The following is an 11501-nucleotide window of genomic DNA, read 5'->3' on the forward strand; positions in this document are numbered from 1 at the left end:
ACGACTTGAAGGTAAGCATCGCAGAGTCGCAGTGAAAGAGAAAAAGAGCCAATCAAGTAAGGGGAGCACCTACAGGCAAATTTACACGGTTCACTTTGGTTGGCTTTTCAACCGTATGAGTGCGGTTGGGTTGGCGTGGCGATGGCGATGGAGAATCATATAGAGTTTAGAAAATAAGTTCGTGGAGCGGAGAACTATCAGCATATTAGGTATGCGCGCGCGCGCGCGCGCTAAGTGTCGAACGAGAGTGCGATTGAGTGCAGTATAGTGTCAATGAGTATAGTTAACTGTTTTACTTATAGCATATTATATGTAGTATGTAAGATGAGACAGTATCGCCACTATCGTCACTCGTCAGTGTCGGTCTTGATCGGTCTGAAAAGTCTGAAACTAAATGTAACGAGACGTTGATTGAAAAAGTTCTTAATCCTCAAAATGCATAATTACGACTTTTAAAAGTCATTTGTGTGTAGCAATGGCGGGATTAGAAAATTACGAGAGAGTATATCGGGGAAAGTCTACTAAATCGTGGGAGAGTGAAAATAACTTGTCCGTATACCATGGACGAGAGGTTATACGTCCTTTGGACGTTCCTGTTATGCATCCTCTAGCCGAAGATAGTCCTCCTGCCGAGGGTAAGCCTTAACGTCATACAACCTGACGTGAATTACAGTGAACTCCAAGATGCGTTAAAATCCTAGTTATCGTATCTGAGACGATGGAAATTTAGCCCTAAACTACCTTGACTATATAAATAACTTTTGACTTTCAGATATTACCGTAAAGAGATACATAGGTGCAACCTGTGGCCTAGCAAGCTTGATTACAGAAACATTATTAGTTCACCCGTTTGTTGTTTTAAGAAGACAATGCCAAGTGAATCCTGGATCGAACAAGTATCACATAGTACCAGTTACTTTGGTACCTGTGATCATACGTCTTCACCAAACTCAAGGAATAAATACCCTGTGGAAAGGCATTGGGTCCGTGTTACTTGTCAAAGGAATGATGTTAGCTATCGAAGATTTTCTTTCTAAAGTTACACCATGGCCAAAGTAAGGTGATCGTTGTGCGATGTACTCTCCGTTGATCGCAAGTTCCTAGGGCTGTTCGAGTACTCAAATATTTTAGAATATATATGTTTATCTACTGGATAATGGTTCGCAATAATGTGAGTAATTAAAATGTAAACTGCAAATGAAAATATTCTCTAACTATTGACAATAATTTTTCGCGTATGTATGATTTAATAATATTTCTTCTTGCGCTTTACTTTATTTTTCTTTCTTTTCTGCCTTCTCCGTATGGATTATATTTCTGTTGAGTCACTGTTAACAAAGGCAGTTACCCGTTAAAAAAGAAACGAAAAAGTATAAATAAATAAAGAATTCAAAGAGTGAAAATTAAGATTATGGGTATTTCTATGTGTGTCTAGATGAACTCTGTACGGCGTGTACTTAGTTTAGAAAGAAAGCGAGGTGGCAATTCGTGATGTGTCAAAGTTTTTGTTGGTCAAATTAATTTCCACATCTTTCCGTAGAAAAATAGTTACGACTATTAATTCCCTGTCTTAAGTTACCTACTATTTTCAAATTCAATTAATATCTTCATTAAAGTTTCTTAATGTGTGACTAAAGAAATGAAAGTAAATTTTTCACAGCTGGAAAAATTTTAAAACTGCTGTGCTGTAAAATCAGAAAAACTGGACATATCAGGTTCTGCCATCTGGCCATGGAAATGTTTAAAACCTCTCGATTTCGCATAATTCATTTTTCCAAATTTAATTTCTTTATTCAATTAATGTAAGATCACATTACATCACAGCAGTTTTAAAGTTTTTCCAGCTGTGAAAAATTTATTTTCATTTCTTTAGTCACACATTAAGACACTTTAATGAAAATATTAATTGAATATGGAAATAGTAGGTAACTTAAGACAGGGAATTAACAATAGTAACTATTTTTCTATGGAAAGTTGTGGAAATTAATTTTTTAAAAATTTTCATTAATTTCATCCTCAAAGTCTTTCAGATAGTCGAATTCTGCAGCGTCTTCAGTAATGGGCAATGCCCAACAAAAACTTTGACACATCATGAATTGCCACCTCGCTTTCTTTCTACACTAAGTACACGCCGTACAGATTTCATCTAGACACACATGAAAACACCCATAATCTTAATTTTCACTCTTTGAATTCTTTATTTATTTATACTTATTCGTACTTTTTAACGGGTAACTGCCTTTGTCAACAGTGACTCGACAGAAATATAATCCATATGGAGAAGGCAGAAAAGAAAGAAAAATAAAGTAAAGCGCAAGAAGAAATATTATTAAATCATACATACGCGAAAAATTATTTTCAATAGTTGGAGAATATTTTCATTTGCAGTTTATTATCCAGTAGATAAACATATGTATTCTAAAATATTCGAAACGTTCAAGCTTCAAACTATTCGACATACCCGGACTGCTCGGCGGTTCTCTTCGAGCTACTCGGTTTATTCGAGCCGCTCGCTTTTTCCGAGTACTCCAACAGCTCTGCAAGTTACATACCTATTCTTTCTTCGCTAACTGAAAAACTAATCCCAAAATATCCGATAGATTTATTTTGAATTTTATGTATTACGCCGAGTATTTGATTTCAGGGAAATAACATGTAATAGTTCGTTAAAAGCGTTTGGTCAGCATGTTCTACTTAAATGGTAATAATACATTGGCGTACGTGCTTTTCGTGCATTAAACCCATTTGTGGGAGATATTAATAGAAAAAAATGTCACAACAGTGTTTCCATAGGACTAACAACGCCGTTTTACTCGGCATCGTTAGTTGAAACAGTACAATCTGAGATCGCATCCGAAAGCCCTGGGATATTGGATGTCTTTCGAGATGGCGCGATTCGTTTGGTCGAAGTGAGCAACAAGGGAAGATTAATTCCCATATATTCTCTTTTGCCGCCAACTATCGCTTGCGGAGTGACCAAATATCTTTTTACATTGACCGTTCACGGAGTTACCAATCGTATTATGCAGATTAGACAGAAACAGTCTCAAGAGTCAAGGGTGAGCTAGATTATATATGTATTTTCTGAATTTTTTGGAATATGTTTATCAAACGGTGTTCGTCTGTTATGCGAAGGGTGCGTATAGCAGAGACTTGTTGTCCGAGGAGGTTGTGCTGGATATAGAGCTACAGTCGGTATTGATTTCTACATTTATGGCAGAAGTATTGTTTTACCCTTGGGAGACGGTGATTCATAGACTTCACCTCCAGGGTACGCGTACTATTATCGACAATTTGGACACTGGACGCAGCGTAACGCCGCTGTTAACAGGATACAGCGGAGCAATCGATTGCTACGATACGATACTTTCTACGGAAGGTCCGCTTGGTTTGTACAAAGGATTCGGCGCTCTCCTATTGCAATTTACCATGGATGTCGTAATAGTACGAGTAATGAAGTGGATTGTGACAGAGTTGGGAAAAGTGCTAAAGCCGAAACCAAAGTCGGCGCGAAAACAGCCAAATTGGAATTATAACGAATTATAAGAAAGATAACATACGTACTTTAATATGATTTCTTAACTGCGAATATTACCGTGTATTTAATTACAATTTTTTTGCGTGCATCACTCCTGCATCTGCAGTTTCATCATTGTCTGCACTGTAGTCCAGACCATAACATAGTTGGAAAATACCCGGCACCGCAAGTATCGGTCGTTGAAGATTTTTTCTTTCGCTATCAGATACCCGGGAAACCAGAAAACCCGGTAAATCACGTAGATATCGCAGTAGTTTCAGTCATTTTTTGGTTCATCGTGATGGGCCTCTGTAGTCTACATAAAATAAAAAGCGAATCAAATTTCCAAATGATTCTACACGTAATTGACAAAACCTAAATACTTTAACGATAAATGGAGAAGGTTAATCTTCCACTTTGAAGGTGAGAAATATCGAATTTGTACTTTGTCGTATCATTAAGAATTGCGTATACAAAAAGGTGCATTTGTTCTAAATACTTTTTACCATGGTACTAGATACATACATGCATGTATGTGTTTTGCTTTTCATATATCACACAAGTTGCTAAGAATTGAAATTGAAAACGTTGTAGAGATGCAAAGTTGCAAACTAATATCGGGGAAAGATAATATTATTATGTACCTATCGTATTACGTTTAACTTTTTAATAATAATAATAATAAGAAGAAGAAGAAGAAGAAGAAGGAGATGAATGTATCGATCACTTTAGGTCTGATCATAGACTCGACGAAATTCATATCGCACGGTATCCAAGTAGGTTTAATAACGTTCGTTTATAATTTCGTTTGTGTACGTTCTCGACTTTGCATCATAGGTATATATTACACAGCCTTTCTTTTATACCTATCACATATACATATTTTACAATATATGTTGGGATAAATTATGTTTGTCGCCAACGAGAGGTTCCGTTTAATTCTCAAGTACTTTTCTCGCAATGTTTATGCAGTTCCTAAATTCTCAATGTCATCAATTCCACTAATCTATATCATTATGTACAATATATTACAAGAATTCTTTCATTTATCTAGTAGCGCGGTATATCGCCTTAGATTCTCAAATTCGAATCTATCTTTGTCAAAGATTTAATTTTTCCCTAAAAGTTATTTCTAAATTGTTGTTCAGGTATCCTTTTTAATTTTAATATACGTTCGAGGTTTGAATTTCATTTTGCGAAGCGTTAAAGGCCATCCTTACTTACTTACTTATTTGTTTATTTATTTATTTACTTACTTCTCAAGGATGACCTCTAAAGAAATTGTTCAATGATATCGTGTAGGTTCCGGTAACGCGCCCGAATGTTGTGTAACTGATACACATGCCTGCGTAAATTTAGTTTCGTTATCGATTGCGGTGTAAACGCGAATTAGAGCGTGGTAAAGATATCATTAATTTCGTCTTTTACATACATTATATAATGTCATAACGCGGACAGAACGTATGTACGTACACGTAAATAATGTTATATCTGTCAGAGATGAATATGTTGGTTTTATGTTCACGGCTTAATCGAAATATATCTGCCTCGAGTTATTGCCACAGGCGGATATTTTTGCTTATTTCTACATGCGAAAATGAAGAAGAACAAGAAAGAATAGAGAAACCTTGAAAGAAATCCTTTTCGACGAATTACTCTTTCACGTGTTAAACACCACTATTCGATCACTTTTCGGCCATTACTCGACCAATGCGCGTACCAGTTCTTACGGAAGTACATATGTGTATCATCCAATGCCATCCTATTCGTGACTTGTACGCGTGGCGGTATGTATGGTCGTGGTTTTTTCCTTCTTCTTTTCCTTTCCTTTAGAGGAGAGAAAGGAACACATTTGGCGGTAAACAAGCTTTGCTGATAGTTTACCAAAAAATATTGTCGCGAAAGGTACAGTTTCGAGTAATCTTACGAAGATATTCGTCAGACGCGCGCGATGATGCGTCTTTCGTATGAATGATTTGTTAATTGTGTATATGTTGAGCTTGTAGTTCGTCCTCGGTGGCATCGCCTCGTCTGATGTACTGAGGTTTATCCTGTCCTCGTACGCAACCTTCGGTCACATGTACTGACATTACATCGCTACCCGGCACTTCAAACATAGGTTCCAAGAGTAACGATTCCATGATCGCTCGGAGTCCTCTCGCGCCCGTTTTCTTTTCCATCGCTAGTGTCGCTATCGCGTGTAAAGCCTCTGCGGTGAACGTTAATTCGACCTATGAAGAAAATCGAAAGACACGTGAGTGGAAATTATAAAAGAATAAAAGTAGTGTTGAGAAGATTATGTATACTTGATTGATACCTTGTCCATGGAAAATAGCATCTGATATTGAGGCACCATGGCGTTTTGGGGTTCGGTCAGTATTCTGACCAACATATCTTTATCGAGGGTGTGAAAGGGTACAAGAACGGGAAATCTGCCGACAAACTCAGGAATCATACCGAAATCAATCAAGTCTCTTGCTTCGACCTGCTGCAGCATCAAGTCTTTTTCTTTATTATCCTTCTCCGTGGAAGGCGACATGTTTGCTACATCGGCTAGACTCGCGGCTCTTCTTCCTGGACTCTCGGAGGAAGGTGTTGCGCCAAATCCGAGGTATTTCTCGGTTTTACGCCGCGATATTAATCGATCTAATCCATTGTAAGCGCCGGAAGCAACGAATAGAATATTTGTAGTATCGACTTGCAAAGTGTCCCCGCGCAATTTCCTTGAGCTATTTCTCTCGGGCACGTTCACGATCGTACCCTCCAACATTTTTAGCATCCCTTGCTGGACACCTTCTCCGCCGACGTCGCGCAATTGATGTATGCCAGGAACGGCTCCGATTTTGTCCACCTCATCCAAGAACACGATACCCATCTGCGCTCTATCCACCACATAATTGGCATCCTGAAGGAGCTTTGCGATAACGCTCTCTATATCTTCGCCAACGTATCCAGCTTGCGTCAAAGTGGTGCAGTCGCAAATCGCGAAAGGCACGTCCAAGCATTGAGCTATTGTCTGCGCGAGTAGTGTCTTCCCACTGCCAGTTGGGCCAAGCAATAAAATGTTACTTTTCTCTAATTTCAACTGATGCTGCTTACTATCCAGAATATCGGATCCAGGAACCGATTGGTTGCCAGTAGATTTCTGCTCGTTTCCGGTAGGGAATTGTTGAAATCCAACACCAAGTGAATTTCCAATTGTCGAAATGTGTAACAGATCTATAATAAAAAGGAAGCAGCTTGTTTATTGCGTTCAAGTTGACAAGAAACGAGCGCGCGAGAAAGAGAGAGAGAGAGAGAGAGGGAGAGGGAGAGAGGACTTTTATCGCCGATACGCTGGAATCTGTTGTTCTAAACAAGTATCTACATCTAGCTACAGGTATTCCGGCTTGACAAAAATTCAATATAGTCTCGAATATATGGTTGAACTTTAGTTGGGTCACACCACGTTATTTCTTGGCTTCGTATATACAATATAGAAGATAGAATATAACATATAGAACATGGAGGAATACATGTAAAATGGGTCAACTGTTATTTACGTGGTTTTAGACCTCTGTGAGTGAAGGGATGATTCATATCTTGTGTACCAGCTGCGTTAGTAGATCCTTGCATGGAATTTTGCATTGGCAAGTTATTATAAATTCGTTTGTAGTGATTATAGACAGCGACACTCAAAACCTTTTTAGCGTACTCTTGCCCCACCACATGTTTATTTAGATATTCAAAAATCTGAAAATATCAGCACAGATGTAACGATGTAAGGTATTTATGTCTACAATATTATCGGTGAATAATTTTTATTCGTTACCTTCTTCGGCGGCGGCGGTGGCTTTCTATAAAATCCTTGTTTAGTGTCGTCTGGCCTCAAAGCTTCTTTGAGGCTTCTCTTTGAATCTATCTCTGACAGAACAACGAAGAAATGATGGCATTTTTCGCACTTTACGAACCTTGTTGATGCTAATAAAAAAGATGCTCTTGTATCCTGGATAATTGTTAAGCATTTCCGCAATTACATTGTAGCGGAACGTACACGCCTTGCCTTTTATACTTACACACAAAGGTTTCTACATGTGTACAAGGATCCCCGCACTTTGGGCAGGTAAGGGTATTTTTCTTTCCTCCTCCTCCGCCGCCACCGATAGGTGACACTCCGCTACTAGTATCTTTGCCAGGTGGGGTGGGTTCTGTGGGTGCTTTCCCCAAAGTACTACCAATCGTCAGTGACCTAGTCACTGCTACTCTTGCAATTTTGTGAACTAGCGTAAATAATATTTCGTTATTTCTCTTTGAGTACTGCGAGCACAACCACGACCACGAGTATATCGTGTAATTAACTTACCATGATTAGCTACGTGACTGGAAGATGCTATACGGCCAGCGTTAATTAAACAGCATCGAACGCAACTCATTTCTGATTGATTTTCGTATGGTACAGTATCGAAACAATAAAATAATAATAATTAAAATCGTCCGAAATAAAACCTAAAATTATGAAATAAGATGTATCAATTCGGAATTCATTTTGTCCTTGTGGGAAACTTGTATCGACGAAAGTAACAAAAATTAGCACAAGGTGCAGGATTGTTAAGGCAACATATTTATGTAAAAGAATAAACAGAGGTCTGGGTGATACTCTTTAGTAAACATAGCACTAGGGATTGATGTTTATGCAAAGAAGCAAAGAACAAAGCCGTGATGTATGTAGGTATAAGTATATCAGGAAAGGAAAATATGGGCACGAGCGCAATATCAATATAAAAATAAACATTGAAGAAGAGGTTCGAGGTTGGACGACACAACACTGAAGCGTCGGAGATACTAACCTACCGAATTAGCATTAACGCATAACTTGTTCGTTATTATTCATAATTTAGTCGTTTCTATTTTTTTTTTAATCGTGAGACGTGTAACAAGTTGAAAGAGAAAACTTTTTGCAAATTATCTAGCGCGAATCAACGAAACGGATTAATTTATAAACACGACTGTCTGACACATCGCGCAACAAGGTCCAAGAATGATTAGTCGGTTGACCATGATTCAAGGTCACTCGACCATCTCTTACTTAAAATTTTTGATATTGCCTCCGCCGTTTTGAAAATTCCTCGAAAGCAACTAGTGCTCAAGCTTGACCTTCATATCGATGAAAAAGTCTAGAAACTACCAAATTGCTAAAGAGTCGTTACCTATTAGCCTACTACACATTAGAGTATCACACGATTGTGTACACACATACCTACATACGTGGCGGATATGTCAGTTGATGTATGTGATGTATATGTGCTACAGTGTCAACCACGGTCAAAGAAACCATAGACTCTCCTACCAATGGCTAATGGCTGATCCTCTTTCCAGCAATTCAACCGACACAATTGCCCTATCGGTTCATTCGCTCCGTTCTCTAGCCAAAATAATTTTCATACTTGAACAGCTACGTGCCTTAACCAAAGTTCATCGACGTTCCTTGAACGAGGATGAACGAGAACACACTACCTGAAATGACGTTTTGACGAACGAACAAAACGTCAGGGTGTTTGCACGTATGCTCGATCGAGGGCGCCAAGTCGGTCGAGTGCATACTGTGCATACATGTGTACACGTGCCATGCCATAGTGCCATAGCGTCACATCGCATCACAATTCGCATCAATTCACATAGCCACATAGCGTATTAAATAGTTTTCTTCCATTTTCTTCTCTTTTCATTGCTGACGATCTCATTGACAGCATAAAATTCTCAAACAATTTTCGGTCGTTTCTCTCTGTCTGTTCCCTTGCATCACTAACCATTATTATTTGTGATTATAAGTAGGGTTGGGTAGAGATTAGAGTAATAATATGTAAGTATATAATATGTATTACGTAAAATTCATCGCATACGGTATCGCATTTGCACTTGGACAAAGTCGGCGGGTTTTTAATTGTTTCATTTGATCGCGGCTAATTTTATTGTATTCGCTTTGTTTTAGAACATTAACGCGACAATTTCATTGGTCACATGGCTTTAACCATAGCTGGAAAGGATATAAACAACGAGGTAACTGCTCTAATAATAATAATAGCACTAGTTTACAAAATAAAAAATAAAAAATTTGCGCAGCAGATGCCACTATTTCTTTCTTATGTAAAATGGCCCGCTGATTCCAAAAATAAGGTCCAAACATTTTTCTATAGATACGTTTTCGAGATATCGACAGGTGAACTCTTTACCTGTCTGTCAAAAAGGTGGTCCCACTTAATTGCGAATATCTCGTGTTGCGAATGACCGATATGGTCGAAGATTATATCAAATTAAAGATAATTGAATCACCAACAAATGTTCCTGGCAGAATTTTCATATTGGTTCAATAGTTCGGGCGAAATCAAGGGAAATATATGAAAAACGTCATTTTTTTTCGTCCTAAATTGACATCGTTAATTCATTTCATCATCTGGGAGAAATTTTTTTAGACCTTATTTTTGGAATCAGCGGGCCATTTTACATAAGAAAACAATAGTGGCGTCTGCTGCGCAAAGTGGCTGTAAACTAGTGTAATAATTTGTAAATAAGTAAATAGTCACAAATCAGTCACATATTTCGATCGATATCTTTCAGATTGTCTTATTAAGACAGTGTGTCCGTCAGGCTCGCATTTGCACTATAAACAAACTGGTTAGAGAAGCGAAACGACTACGTACCAATCATGGTAATGAAAAACAGTTGGAGAAAAATAAGCACAAGGCGGATAAACTTCTGAGGGAGATATTCGCATTGAAACGTATTAAAGCTGATGAAATATCAAGATTTGGAATCGTTGGCTTAGAAAATCTACAAGCCATGTTACAGAATTCGCGTTCGGACGATAGAACCAGAGCTATTGTCAAAGTCGTTCGCTGTAACTCTTTAAATGCAAGGATAACGGAGTTGACGGAAAAGTTTCCGGGTTGCCAGGAATACATTTCTTCGAGGAGCAAGAAACATTCGCAGAAAAGAAAAAGAAACAATCGCGTCGTTGAATTCCCTACAGAAAATTTGACCCAATCGGTGAGCGATAAGGATGGTAGAAAAATCAGAGAACGTATAGGAAATACGGAAGATTCCAATGATGGTACATCTATGGGTCGACCTCGACGTAATATGAAAATAGATGGGAAATATAAAGAGCCATCCGAGGAATGGCCATGTCTGCGATTAGGTGAAAAGAAAGGAGATTGGAAAAACTGTACGAATTTGTGGAAAATTTCTGATACGGATAATTGTGTGGAATCCGACAATGCTATCAAAGCTATCAGTAAAGAAGCCACGGTTAAAAGATTCACAGACATTTTGCAGGAAGGGAATACAGAGGAGATACGTGGTAAGCGTACAGCCCGTAATAGCCAACAGTTGTCGACAGAGACGATAGGTCAGGAAACTGTAAGAAAGGTAGATGACTTTTTCTTAAACTCACACGAGGTTACACCGCACTTGAATAATCCAATATCTTCTGAAGAAAGAGAAGCAAATAGCGTGCCCAATGTTAACAATAAGGCATTACGGGTAAGAAGCGAAAGAGGTAAATTTCGCAGTGATGAAGTAGTAGGTAAGGAAAGAAGAAATAACAAAAGACGAAAAATCAGTATTAGAGATACTTCTTACGATCGGAATATTATAGAGCCTGTAAATATTGTGCATTCGAAACGAAACGATGTATCGGGAAATGCAAGGGCTACCAATGCTTTAGAAAGTGAGAAACTACATCCTTCATGGGCAGCACGAAGAAAAGAACAAGAGATTATAAAACAAGGTTTTCAAGGGAAGAAGATTCGATTCGACGAGAGTTGAAAAATGAAGAAAAGAATTTCAATTCCTTCATTCAAGCTTCTTTCCATTTGAAATAAGCTTGTGAGATGAATTTCCATGTGAAATAAACTCGTTGACGAAAATAGATTTTCCTATCCCCCCCCCTTTCTTTTCTTTTTTGAAGTGAAGCGCATACTTGATCGATCGATGAACGGTGTTAAAG

At 38.2% G+C, this 11501-nt stretch overlaps 3 protein-coding genes across 17 annotated transcripts; 2 read left to right on the forward strand and 1 right to left on the reverse strand.

The window, feature by feature from the left end:
* The first annotated feature begins 347 nt into the window (after nucleotides 1–347).
* LOC143366951 (mitochondrial outer membrane protein SLC25A46) lies at nucleotides 348–3589 on the forward strand. Its single transcript, XM_076808452.1, has 5 exons — nucleotides 348–635; nucleotides 773–1055; nucleotides 2645–2701; nucleotides 2783–3059; nucleotides 3136–3589. The coding sequence occupies exons 1-5, from the start codon at nucleotides 476–478 to the stop codon at nucleotides 3544–3546; spliced, it is 1188 nt and encodes a 395-aa protein (XP_076664567.1). The 5' UTR covers nucleotides 348–475; the 3' UTR covers nucleotides 3547–3589.
* Nucleotides 3548–9021, reverse strand: Clpx (Caseinolytic protease chaperone subunit). 14 transcript variants are annotated; one of them, XR_013084867.1, is made up of 9 exons: nucleotides 8344–8575; nucleotides 7860–8002; nucleotides 7573–7776; nucleotides 7329–7477; nucleotides 7060–7249; nucleotides 5835–6736; nucleotides 5238–5748; nucleotides 5145–5205; nucleotides 3548–3833 (listed from the first exon to the last, which is right to left on the reverse strand). XR_013084867.1 is itself a non-coding variant. In XM_076808443.1 (7 exons), the coding sequence occupies exons 2-7, from the start codon at nucleotides 7927–7929 to the stop codon at nucleotides 5497–5499; spliced, it is 1767 nt and encodes a 588-aa protein (XP_076664558.1). In that variant the 5' UTR covers nucleotides 7930–8002; nucleotides 8762–9021; the 3' UTR covers nucleotides 4207–5496. The 14 variants fall into 14 exon arrangements, 8 of the variants coding, with proteins under 8 accessions (XP_076664558.1, XP_076664554.1, XP_076664555.1 ...); XR_013084866.1 differs by lacking the exon at nucleotides 3548–3833 and adding an exon at nucleotides 4207–4862; XR_013084865.1 differs by having other exon boundaries at nucleotides 5145–5748.
* Nucleotides 9022–9158: 137 nt separating this feature from the next.
* Nucleotides 9159–11482, forward strand: LOC143366950 (serum response factor-binding protein 1). 2 transcript variants are annotated; one of them, XM_076808451.1, is made up of 4 exons: nucleotides 9159–9356; nucleotides 9486–9553; nucleotides 10112–11078; nucleotides 11151–11482. In XM_076808451.1, exons 2-4 carry the CDS (start codon nucleotides 9515–9517, stop codon nucleotides 11318–11320), a joined length of 1176 nt encoding a protein of 391 aa, XP_076664566.1. In that variant the 5' UTR covers nucleotides 9159–9356; nucleotides 9486–9514; the 3' UTR covers nucleotides 11321–11482. The 2 variants fall into 2 exon arrangements, with proteins under 2 accessions (XP_076664566.1, XP_076664565.1); XM_076808450.1 differs by having other exon boundaries at nucleotides 9165–9356; nucleotides 10112–11482.
* Nucleotides 11483–11501: the final 19 nt, after the last annotated feature.

The sequence above is a fragment of the Andrena cerasifolii genome, chromosome 3 (genome assembly GCF_050908995.1).
Source record: "Andrena cerasifolii isolate SP2316 chromosome 3, iyAndCera1_principal, whole genome shotgun sequence".
Classification (NCBI taxonomy): domain Eukaryota; kingdom Metazoa; phylum Arthropoda; class Insecta; order Hymenoptera; family Andrenidae; genus Andrena; species Andrena cerasifolii.

Coding starts and splice junctions, on each gene's coding strand:
- LOC143366951 (XM_076808452.1), top strand. CDS start 476: ATGGCGGGATTAGAAAATTACGAGAGAGTATATCGGGGAAAGTCTACT. Junction 636..772: donor AGATAGTCCTCCTGCCGAGG/GTAAGCCTTAAC, acceptor TTTGACTTTCAG/ATATTACCGTAAAGAGATAC. Junction 2,702..2,782: donor CAGCATGTTCTACTTAAATG/GTAATAATACAT, acceptor ATGTCACAACAG/TGTTTCCATAGGACTAACAA.
- Clpx (XM_076808443.1), bottom strand. CDS start 7,929: ATGAGTTGCGTTCGATGCTGTTTAATTAACGCTGGCCGTATAGCATCT. Junction 7,478..7,572: donor ACATGTAGAAACCTTTGTGT/GTAAGTATAAAA, acceptor CTTTTTTATTAG/CATCAACAAGGTTCGTAAAG. Junction 5,749..5,834: donor TGCTATTTTCCATGGACAAG/GTATCAATCAAG, acceptor TTTTCTTCATAG/GTCGAATTAACGTTCACCGC.
- LOC143366950 (XM_076808450.1), top strand. CDS start 9,515: ATGGCTTTAACCATAGCTGGAAAGGATATAAACAACGAG. Junction 9,554..10,111: donor GAAAGGATATAAACAACGAG/GTAACTGCTCTA, acceptor GATATCTTTCAG/ATTGTCTTATTAAGACAGTG.